A 12,287-nucleotide genomic window follows, 5' to 3' on the forward strand; every position below is an offset into this window, starting at 1 on the left:
CTGATGTGCTTACTGACCCATGTATATATTCTCTGAAGAAATGTCTATTCAGATTCACTCATTGCCGTGTGTGTGTGTGTGTGTGTGTGTGTGTGTGTGTGTGTGTGTTCCTGGGGTTCAACCCAAGCTACACCTCCACCCCTCCTGTCTCAGCTTCCAAGTACCTGAATTACAGGTGTGCACCACCATGCCTGGCTTCATTGCTTGTGTTAAGGTTGGTATTTTTGTGCTGGACGTGGTGGCACACACTTGTAATCCCCGCGCTTGGGAGGCGGAGACAGGAGGATCGCACAGGTTTGAAGCCAGCCATGCTGGCTTAAGAGACCCTGTTTCCAAAAATAGGCCTGGGAGTGTAGCCCGGAGGTAGAAGGGCTTCCAGGAACCCCAGTACCACCAAAAAAAAAAAAAAAAGATTGGTATTTTTGTCATTGTAGTGAGTTGTAAGAGCTCTTATGTGTTATAGATACAAGTTCCTTATCAGAAACAGATGTTTCCCAATTTGTGATGTCTGACTTCTGTTCTTCTAATGTTACAATGGAGTGCAAGCAGCATGCATTCAGTAGAAACCATACTTTGAATTTTGATCGTTTCCCAGGCTAGCAATGGGTAGTTCAATACTCTCTCAAGATGCTGGGCCATGGAAGCAAGCCGAGACCAAGAGAGTAGACAACTAGTACCTTAGTATACCACATTGATGAGCTAGGATGTTTGGTGGCTAGGTATATGATGGGGAATGTGCCAATTGGAAAATTGCCTTGGTATTAATTTCAAAATGTAAAACGTAGTCAGGGCCTGGGTGCTATGCAGACACTCAGGAGGGAAGGAGAGGCAGAGTTCCCAGCACCAAAAGTGATTAGCAAGTATACAAAAGAATTGTAGCCCAGGGCCTTCATATTTTAAAGACAAGTTATATAATAAATATCTTCTAGCAAATTGGCTAAAATTCCCCAAGGACATGGGAGGATGGTACAGGCATTTGCCAAAGGGGGCAGATACCATGTGACCACAACTTTGTCAATCAAGTAACACATCTTGGTCTTAACGACTTGCACAGGAGACAGGGATGGGCTCACACCTGCAGGAAGAAGGCTTTTGGTCAAGCAGGATGAGAGATAGTAATCCTCATAATCATATCAAAAGGCTTGTACCAGAGATAATGGGGCCCATACTCAATCAGGTCAAGAAGACTATTGGTCAAGCAAAATGGAAGATAATGAATCTTTATAAAAACTGTTCTATATTAGAAAACTTCAGTGTGTTATTTTCAAGGCACTCCACTATGTCCCTCTGATGTAGTGCTTTATAATTATCTGTCTCTTTTTTCTATGTTTCTAATAATAAAATTTGCTTAAGCTTATAGCAGTATAGTTCTGCCTATTTTTCTAAATTAGCTAAGAACAAGAACCCGCAGCTCCATCACACACGGTTAGAGTTTGGGCTCCATTACAGTATATTAAATGCATTTTCAACTTGCAATGAGGTTCTTGGGATGTAACCCCACCATATGTCAAGGTGCATCAGTGTATGATTTGCACAGAGTTATGCCTCACTTAATGTTGGGATATGTTCTGAGAATTGCCTTTTAGTCCATTTTATCTCGTGTGAACCTCATAGATTGTCCTTGCTAAGATGGCTATATTAGCACAAAGCATTATTATCTTCTGAGACTGCTGTCAATACGTGGCCCACCATTAACCAAAATTTTGCTATGCAGCATGTGACCGTTTGTATCTCCCAGGTTTCAGACCCCTCTCCTAGCACCAACCCAACCCCGCATGAGTGATCCTAGGGTGACCTCTAGGCTCTGTTTGTCCTACAAACAGAGGTTTTATCACAGGTCGGAGTGAAGAGTCCTAGTTGGGGAAACTGAGGCCTGGGGGAGCAGAGAGGTATGATCAGAGATAGTGGCTGCCTGAGATTGCCAAACGAACTCTGGATTTACTGATTCCAGATCTTTCCACTGTACCAAACAGAAAGATGATTAAGAAAAATTATTGACTTTTAAAAACTATGCTTTAGCCGGGCGTGGTGGCGCATGCTTGTAATCCCTGCACTTGGGAGGCTGAGACAGGAGGATCGCACAGGTTTGAAGCCAGCTTCAGCTACTTACTGGGGCTCTCAGCAACTTAGTGAGACCCTGTTTCCAAATAAAATATAAAATAGGTCTGGGAGTATAGCCCAGAGGTAGAAAAGCCCCTGGGTTCCACCCTCAGTACCACCAAAAAAAAAAAAAAAAAAAAAAAAAAAAAGCTTCCAACTGTTCAATTGGAAGTTTATCAATAGGCTATCCAACAAAAGAATACAACCAGGAGTTAGACAAATGGGACAGATTGGTGGGCTAAGAAGGAAAGGATGATGAAGACCAGGCAGGTTATAGAAGAACGTGCCATTAGTACAGTCCATTAGTGTAGAGCAGTACACACACACACACACACACACACACACACACACACACACACACACACACTTCCATGAACTAAAATACTGAAAAAAAACATGAACCAACTCTGGGCTGTGCTGTTCTGTGGTAGAAGTTGGGCTACTGGGAATCTCCTTTCTGCCTTTGATTTTTCTCTTCACGTTGTGCATGTTATTTTTATAATAAAGCAGGGAAAGCTCAATACCACCATTTGTAAGTTTTACTGAACCATAAATACATGAGACTTGAGAGAAGTCAGAGAACACCTGGGAGTTTAGGGAAACAAATGTTTTCCACTATACACGCAGGCCTGCCTACCTGCAGGAAGCTGAAGTTCTTGTATTTGGGCACCAGATGGCAGCATAAGACCAGCTAATTGGCGCAAAAGGAACCATTTTGGGGATTCTTGGCTGGCGAGTTCCTGGAGGAGGAGGAGGAGGAGGAGGCTACAGAGTATAGCGGTCTCCACCTGCGCAGGGCCAGAGTCAGGTGCCCAGGGAGAGGAGGCCAGGTAGACCCCGAACGAGAGTCTTTTACCAAATACAACAGGAAAACAGAGGCAGAAACCCAATCAGAACTGGACTAACGAGTATGGATGCTTGGGAGTGGGAGGAGAAGGCCTACTGACCTTTTCTGGGGCAAGGCCTGAGGTCTGTCCTGCCAGCCTGTTGAGGTGAAGTTTTCAGAGCACAAGGGTCAAAAGGCAGAGAGGAGGAGACAAAGACAGACAGGAATCACAGGGGCCCGTTTCAGAGGCAGCACTGGCCAGGGGGACATTGCTCTCTCTCTCCTCTCTCTCTCTCTCTCTCTCTCTCTCTCTCTCTCTCTCTCTCTCTCTCTCTCTCTCTCTCTCTCTCTCTCTCTCTCTCTCTCTCCTTCGAGCTACACCCCCAGCCCTTTTTATTTATTATTTTGAAACAGGATCTCACTTAGTTGCTGAGGCTGGCCTCAAACCTGAAATCCTCCTGTTTCAGACTTCCAAGAACTAGCATTACAGGCGTGCACCACGGCACCCAGCGCTGTCACCACTTCTTTGGACAGCACAATGGCTATCCAAAGCATTCTTCAGTGCACCCCACAGGCCAAGCATTTTCCCTCTCTGTCTAGTTTAACCTTGCCTATGACCTCCAGGTAGGTAGGCAGACAGTATAATTCCCACTCAGCCTAGAGAGGTCCGGTCTGTCTGACACAGAATCCTCTCCGGCATGTGCGTGGGGAGGCGGATATGGAGGTCATGGCAGGTGTCATGATCCTGGACTTAGGAAAAAGGATGTGGAGCTCGAATTGACCAACAAGAACAATTGATGTGGACTATGAGGCCCAACAACCAGAGGGCAGTGGGGGCTGAGAAGGTGGAGCGGAGGCTGCTGGGCTCCTGGCTTGGAGGCTTGAGTGGGACGGAGGATCCCTGCACCTCTCAGCGGCTTAGTGAGACTCTCAGACACCTAGCAAGGGAAGGTACCTGGGCTCCACTCGGGGCTCCAGGAGGCTGCAGGGCCACTTGGGGAGAGGGAAAGAGGAGAGAAGACAGGTACCAGCCTGGCTCGCTCTGGACACAGTGGAGATGGGCAGAGTCACCCTCACCCCCAAGGGGCCCCTGGGGGCTTTTCAAGGTCAATCCAGAAAGAGGTTTGAGGTGTTGCTGGGGGCTGGGCCAAAGCCTCCAGTGACCATGGGCCTGCCCTAGATGATGCTGGGGCTAGGGCTGGGGCTGGGGGCTGAGCTGGCACAGTAAGGGGCCAGGATGATGTGAAGGGGCTGGGTTTCTGGGAGAAGGCTGGGCTGCAGGGAGCTGCAGCAGGCAGGCTCATGCCTAGGACCTGCAGTCCCCTGGGGGGTTGGTGGGAGTGGCTCTGGGAGAAGACAGGGAGGGAGGGAGGTGCTCAGCTCCTTACCAGCTCCCTGACCTTGGACAAATCACTCGAACTCAGCTTTCCCATCTGTAAATGTGACTCACTGTCATAAAAAAAAATGATGTGTGTAAATCATATGGCGTAGTGGCTGGCACATCCCCACTTCCGCCTCTGACACTTCCCAGCCTGGCTCACCTCTGAGCTCACCTGCCAGGTGAGGGAGCTGGAGACAGTCCAGGGCCTCTGTCCCAGTCCCTGCTACCCTCTTTAGCAGGCCCTATCAGCTAGCCAGTCTCTCTCAACAACCCCCCAATTCTGAACTGTTGGAAAACAAAGCCCAAGTGTTGCATCTCCTCACCCACAATACTCAGTGTTGAATACACAGGATGTGTGTGTGCGCACACACGCAGTAGGTACCGGGGATTGAACTCAGGAGAATTCTATCTCCAAGCTATACCCCCAACCCTTTTATTTATTTGGAAACAGGGTCTTGCTAGGTTGCTGAGAGTTTCACTAAGTTGCTGCAGCTGGCCTTACACCTGTGATCTTCCTGTCTCGGCCTCCCAAGCACTGGGTTACAGGCATTCACCGCTATGCCCAGCTTCACAAGGCCTTATAGATGATCTGACACCATCATCACACCTTGCAGGACACGAATTGTTCTGCAAGGTGTAACGCATGTTTGTAAACACGGGACAGATTTGCCCGCTGTGTCGGCCGAGGGTTTGGGCCTCTGCCTCTCTCGCCTGCCCAGAGTCTGCTCACCGCAGACTCCTTTGCTGTGAGCTTCTTGCTCCCAGGAAGTTTGTTTCCCCTCTGCCCTGGAGTTTCTTCACTCTTGAGGTAGCGTTGGCTAAGAGGGTCAGGCCAGGGGAGGGGGAGAGGCCCCAGGCCCCCACCCCGGCCAGGCTCTCGCCTTGCCATGGCCGTGTTTGCGGGCATGTGCATGTGAACTGTGTGTGAACACACACGTGTCGAGTGTGAGTGTGGTAAGAGGTGAGTGTGTACGTTGGGAGGAGGGCAGTGCTGGGAATCCAGCATCAGGGTGAATGAATGGTGGGGGAGGTGTCAATCCTTTACCAGCAGAGGACAGGCTATTCCTAGCTCTGGCCCGAGCTCTGGGGCACAGCCAGAGAGGGGCGAGCCCACCCCCAGCTGTCACCCTGCTTGGTCTCTGCCCTTCCCCGTCCCTGCTTCCAGCTCCCCACACCCAGGAGGGAGGCAGTTGAAGGCAGTGAGTCTGGGTGGCCCTGGGCTCTCCAGGCCACAGGGAGCTGGGGTCAGTATATCTGGGGGATGGGCAGGGGTTGAGTGCTCAGCACGAGGTGGCCCAGGCCCAGCCAGCCACAGAGGTGGGAGGGATGATAGGTAGCAGTTTTCTGGAAGACCAAATGGTTCTCACACATCCACTGAGCTTCCCTCATCAGGGTCAGAAAGCGGTACAGGGGTGGGGTATAGCAGGGAACCCCGCGTGTGGGTTTGGGGGATCGGGCCCTCAGCCTGAGTTTCTCTAGTTGCTCTGCTGGCATGTTGCCCCTGCCCTGGCTCCTGTCACGACTGTTAGGAGGATGGGTGGGTGCCTGGGCCGGCCTCCTGCTGTGAGGACCCCCATGCCACAGTGGGGGCAGGAAGAGAGTGGCTATTGCTGAGCTGTAGGCAGAAGCTGCCAGGGCGTCCGGCTTGCCCTCAGCTTACAGATAAGGACCAGAGGCTCCACATCACACATTCAGAGAAGGGGTCACATCAAGGGACCCCAACTCCCTGCAGGTCCTGGTGCTGACAAACCCCATACTTCTGCTTCCCAGCCTGGGTGCTGGCCTCATCTCCTCCTCCTCAGGAGCCAGCGCCAAGGGCTCTGCGGGCCCTCCAGTGGCCACAGGTTGGAGCTACCTCCCCATTTCCTTGCCCCTTGAGGCCCCGAAGCCCAGAGCCCTCGCTCCTTGCCCACTTCAGAAATTCTGGGCTCAGGTCGCAGTGTGGGACTTAGTCCCACCTCTATCTCTAAAACACTGCACCAAGAGGGGAGACCAGGAGTGGAGTCCTGATCTGCTGGGTGACCTCAAGAGAGGCCTTCCCCTCTGAGGGCCTCACTTCCCACTCAGAGCTGAACCTCTTGCTCAGTGGACTCTGCTTTCTCCCGGGCCCCACGACAGCCGGCTGCCTCTGAACATAGGCATTAAGTCCAACCGGAAATCCTTCCTGTCCAAGGGAATTACTGGTTTCCACGGCTCCAGGAGATGTCGAAACACAGGCTGTTTGCCTTAGGTTTGTTTTTTCAGAAAACAAAACACAAGCTCATGCACACAGACACACACTCAAAGGCGAGGGCAGCCAGCAACCCCAGACCCCTAGCATGGCACACAGAGCATGCTCAATCAGTACCTGCAGTGAGCAGATGGGTCTGGGGGTCCTGGGTTCGAGGCTGCCCACCCCAACTCTCCTGTGTCATCTCTGACAAGTCATTTCTGCCTGGGCCACAGAAATAGGAACAAGAGGTCACCCCCTACATCACACACACACACACACACACACACACACACACACACACACAGGCCATCCTGAGTGCCAGCAATGTGCTGGGGCTCTTGTTCACTGGAAGCAGATGTGGGGACACAGCAGGAGGAGGTGGGGCTGCCTTAGAGGAGGCCCTGCAGGAAACAGCACTCTTAGACAGGCACGGGCTCTGTGTCCTTGGGGCTGCATCCATCCAGTCTCAGGGAACACTTCTGTCCTCCTCTCTCCTTGTGTGTGGGGTCTTCTCCACACCTACCTGCTTGGCTGGGCTCGGGCCATTTGTATCCCTTCCTGCCATTTCACACCCAGAGGACCGGTGCCTCTCTTCAGGCCAACAAGCAGGGAAAGGTCTGGTGGCCTCTGCACACCAAATCAGCCAACAGGTCCATTTTTTAAAATTAGTAAACTAGCCAGGCCTGGTGGAGCACACCCATAATCCCAATCCTTGGAAAGCAGAGATAGGAGAATGCAGGTCTGAGGCCAGCCTCAGCAACTTAGTGAGACCATGTTCCAAAATAAAAATTAAAACAGGGCTGGGAGAGGTGGTGGGTGTGATGGTGCATGCCTATAATCCTAGTACTTGGGAGGCTGAGATAGGAGGATTGTAGGTTCAAGGCCAGCCTCAGCAACTTTAGTGAGACACTCAGCAAACTAGCAGGATCCTGTTTCAAAACAACAATAAATAAATAAATAAATAAATAAATAAATAATAAATAAATAGGCTGGGGGTATAGCTCAGTGGTAGAATGGCTCTGGGTTCAACCCCTAGTAACATGCATACACACACACACACACACACACACACAGCTGGGGAGGTAAGTCAGAGGGAGAATTCTCTGGATTCAGTTCCCAGCACCAAAAATAAATAAAATTAATAAACTACTTTCCAAAATTTAAAACTTGGACAATTTCACAGAACAACTGGGATTTCTAGTTTTCTTCCCACCCCACCCCACCCTACCCCCTAGGTGGCATTATTCTTTAGTAGTAACAGTTATCTCAGAGCTGGGAACCAGATGTCCCTCACTGAGGCAGGAACCTCTGCCCACCGGCCTCCTCGCTGAGGTCACCGACCGCCCCAGGAGACCATGGGGAACCATCACAAACCCAGCGCTGCCCAGCCTTAGATGCACAAGGCGCTGATCTGGGGGTTTCATAAACTGAGGACAGACCTGGCCTGATACCCCAGCATCTCTGGGGTAGGGCCAAGACCATCATTGTTAAAGCCCTGCCGGCCACTCTGGTGGGCAGCAGAGTTGAAAAGGACAGAGCACTGATCCGGGTGGAAGGCCTCCCAGGCAGCTGGTTGCTGGTGATCTTGCTTCTTGGTGGCTGTCACCCTCTGCAAGAGCTAGTGACAGCCCTGCCCAGCCTGGCCTTGCTCTGAGGAGCTTCCCGCCACCCACCCACCCCACCTCCGCCCCAGACACTTCTGTTGTTCACCATGAGATGCCCAGGGTCTGCGGCCCAAAGCTGGAGCAGCCGCAGTGGCGCCTGGGCTGCTGTCCGAGGCGGATTCCCTCCTATATATGGTCACCCGGGAGTTCCGTCGCTGTGCTGACTGTGACCTAATCTGCAGACAATCTCACCCACTCTGGGGCCCGACATCGGGAGAGCTCTCTCCTCTCTCCCCGGGAGAAAGCATCCACTTGGTGGCAGAGGCACTGGGAGGAAGCAGGGCAAGGACCAGATGACCAGACCCAGGTGAGCTGGAGGGCAGCCCCAGTCCCTCCCAGCCAGCTCTGCCTCCATCCAGGGAGAATGTCCAGCTCCTCTCAGTGCTCTACGTGAATAAATAAACCCCCAGAGCCTCTTTGTTTTCCAAAGTCCTTTTAATACAGCGTGGAAAGGCTACATTTCCATTGGCAAGCCGTATACAGTCTCAGGAATAAGGCACACAGCGGAATGCCATCCGGGGGCGGCCTTTCGGAGAAGTGGGGCGCTTCCCACGCACCCTCCAAACCGGGCCCACCCGCGGTTCTGTTTGTCTTTTTAGCTGGACACACACACACACACACACACACACACACACACACACACGAACAGACACAGAGATGGTCACCACATGGGGCGGAGGGGTGAACCACACCAGAGGTCTGCCACCAGGAGAGGGACGATCCTGCTGCCACAGTCTCTGGTGGGGCGACCACCCAGCCACCTCGCTGAAGGCTGGAACACCCCACATTTCAGGGTTAGCTGTCACACTGGACTCCAATGTAGTGAGGTTAGGTTAAATATTGGTTTAGAGTAGATTCAAGTCTATTAGATGCTGGAGAGCAGGCGTGCGGGCTCTGATGGACATATCCGAGTTCAGAGGATAAGGTCCTGGGCGTGGCTCAGATGAAAATGCTTCAGAGACCGGCCCTGGGGAGGCGGCTTCCTGTTCCTCTCCCCGCCTTGAGCCTTGCTGACCAGCTAAGAGGTTGGCAGAACACAGCTGCGCTGGTGGTCAAATGCTTCTGCTTCCCCTTGCCCATCCCTGCCCTGCCTACAAAATTAATAAAACCATAGTAAGATAATAAAAAGGAGGTGCAGGCAAGTGATTACAATGCTGTGTTTGTTATCTTCGGCGGGAGAGGCACAAAGGGGTCTCTATTCCCTTTTTTCATTATGTATCTACTAAGAGCTCCCCTTAAAAAAGGCAGTCATTTCCAAAAAACACGTATGTATAAATACAAGACAAGCGCATATTAATAAGTCTAAACATATGAATAATATGCTGGCTACTTAATACTGATATTTTCATCCAACGAAAATACAGAACAATAACATGGCTTAAAGAATTGCAAAGATTTTTTTCTCATCAGAATTATGTACCAACTTCATATAATATTCTATGTAGACAATATTTCCTTCTTAATGTAGTTCAGTTGCATTCTTTTTACAGACCAAAGCATGGTAAAAAACAAACCAAAAAGGAAAATAAAACATTAACAGAAAATGAAATTATCACCATAAATATTTTCTTGTAGCTCAACCAGAAGGTTTGTGAAATACTTCCAGAAATCTTTGTTTGAGATTCTATTGCCCACCCAAACACTCTGAAGTTTAGAAAATGCCTCTTTTTCTTTATTTTTTAATCTCAAAAAATTAAGCAATCATATTTTTCTTTTTCTTTTCTTTTTTTTTTTTTTTAAAAAAAAGGCCCTCAAATATATACAGACAAAAATCACTGTGAAAACTTTTCAGGAGAAGCTACCAAATTCAGTGTTGTGAGAAAAACTGGTAACCATGCAGAAATTTTAACATCTATGAGGTTTTTTTCCTCTCAAAATACACACATAGTATTTTTGTTTTTTAGAAAAGGAATCTGTGTCAAGTATAACTCAAAATAAATACAAATTCACAAGTAGAGCTATCAATACTTCATATGGGGTAAATACCATTATCTCTCAACTAGACCCCTAGATCTACTGACTGCGAGCAATTGTCCCTTTTGAACTTACTAAAACCACAATACACCTTCCTGTCTCCTGGGCTCCCCCGTCCTCTGAGCACTTAATTCTCTCAGCACCTGGTCTGGACAGCAGTGTCTCTTGCCCACCACAGAGAGCTCCCCAGATCAGCCAAGACCTCGCAGGCAGGCAGAGTGCTGAGGGGCTGCCCCGAGCGGGAGGCCCTGCCCCAGATGTCAGCTCTGCACAAATGGCAGGGCGATGGCTGCCAGCTGGGCTAGCTTCCTTAAAGGGCCACTTTGGGTGATGTCCCATCACCAGTTGGCCTGGCCTCCTGTGGTCCGGAGCCTGGCTTCTTTTCAGGGTGTGGGTTACCCCACCTTGGCAGCTGGGTTGGCAGGCCCCAGGCATCCTCAGGCCAAGGGTCTCATCCTCAGAGTAGAGATAAACATACCGCCAGGCCAATAGGATGACTGACAGCAACAGACTCTCCTTTAAGATAGAAGCTTCGGGCCATGGCCACCAGGCTGGGGAGTCCTTGATGTCCCCAGAGGTGCTCAGCCTGCGGGGGCTATGCTTCCCCTGACTGCAGCAAATATACCTTTTTTTTCTTTTAATTGCTCAGAGGTTCTGGCCCCCTGAAATCTAGCCTGCAGCCCTCCAGCTGCAGACACACTCCATCTCTTTCTCCTGCTCCCTGGACCCTTGGATAACACTTCTCTAACTCTTCAGTTCTACAAAGCATTTTCATTTGAAAACAAAAGGCAACTGGGCCCCAAGGGGTGTCCCCGGGCCGTGGTAAACACTGGATTTCAGGCCTATTTCATGGTCTGATCTTTCCCACCCCCCACCCCATCCCCACAGAGGCACAATGTTGGGGCAAAATCAAGTGACCTAGTCCTGGTGCCAGTTCTCTCCCTCCCTTGGGAAAAAAGGAGGACCTCAGAAAAGGGGCTTCCCACTGGGGAGACAGAGGAGGGCACTCTGGTCTGCCAGCTGGGATGGTCACCCTCTCCCCACCATGCTGTGAGTCAAGAGGCCCCTCTGATCCCCTGGGAGGTAGGCAATCATTGGCCTCATTTTTCAAATGAGAGGTTCTATGGGTTGTCTCAACATTGCCCATGTGAGGGATTGGGGAGACCCAGGCAAAGAAGGGTGGTCTGTCTCTATCTTTGCAGGGCAGGTGGTGCTGCTGGGTGGCAGGGGAGGACTCTCAGCCTGACTCCCTAGTGACCAATCAAGGGATTGGTCCAATCAAGGGTGCCTGGAGGCGCCTCCCACCATCCAGGGGACTGCTGTCTCTAAACAGAGCTCCCTGTTCAGGCCAGTGCCTGCCAACACCCATGCCTCAAGGCTGGCAGGGACGTCTTAGCTCTCCAGGTCATACTCCCACTAAACTGATTTGGAAACTGAGGCCAGAGATGAGCTCACCTTACCCAGTGACACAGAGTCTGGAGAGTGTCAGGCCTGCATCCCTCTTGCCAGGAGTAGGCAGCCTTGAGGAGGCTGTAGCCCCCCATGGGGTGGGAGAAGGGGGAGGAAAGGAATGCCAGACAGAACCCAGCCCATGGACAGGGCCTTCTGGGGGGTCAGGGAGGGGCTGCCCCAAGTGCCCAGGATACAGCTCCCCTGCCCCAACCTCTGTGTCGGGGTCCAGGGGCTTGGGGCTCAGCAAGGGCATGGGCAGGGTCCCCCTCCCCGGCTGTGAGAACAGGTATCTGCTGGCCATGACTGCTGACTTAGGACTGGAGCTCAGGGCTCCCAGAGTGGCTTTTCACACGGGGTGGGGGTTGGGGAGGTGGCCTGGCTGGTCTTGGGAGACCATCCTCTCCAGGCTTCAGGATTCACAGTAAATTTAGTGCACTTGTGGCCAATATGAGGCTGCTCACCCCGAAGGGGCTCTCCGAGGAGAGCCTATGGGGACGTGGAGGGCTCTTAAGGCCGGGTTTGGACCTCCGCTGGCCTTCCCTGCCTCATGTGGCTTGTGAGGCAGCAATGTCAATAACACTGTCAACACGCACTAGACGAGCTCCTGCCCAGGATGCGTGGCCCCAGGAGCAGTGCAGGGCGGCAGGCGGCGTCACTGCACGCGGCGGCAGTAGTAGC

The 12,287-nt window shown here is 51.4% G+C and overlaps 1 protein-coding gene across 1 annotated transcript in view; it reads right to left on the reverse strand.

The window, feature by feature from the left end:
• Positions 1-1,069: 1,069 nt before the first annotated feature.
• Positions 1,070-12,287, reverse strand: part of ZCCHC24 (zinc finger CCHC-type containing 24) — a gene marked incomplete at both ends in the record, with an annotated part of 67,085 nt that continues 55,867 nt past the window's right edge. Inside the window, 4 exons of the mRNA XM_080694786.1 lie at positions 1,070-1,075; positions 2,738-2,791; positions 3,882-3,968; positions 5,038-5,125. Coding sequence (XP_080550912.1) covers positions 1,070-1,075; positions 2,738-2,791; positions 3,882-3,968; positions 5,038-5,125 — 235 coding nt within the window. The remainder of the gene's footprint in view (positions 1,076-2,737; positions 2,792-3,881; positions 3,969-5,037; positions 5,126-12,287) is intronic.

Source organism: Muscardinus avellanarius, assembly GCF_963383645.1.
Source record: "Muscardinus avellanarius genome assembly, chromosome: 4".
NCBI lineage: Eukaryota > Metazoa > Chordata > Mammalia > Rodentia > Gliridae > Muscardinus > Muscardinus avellanarius.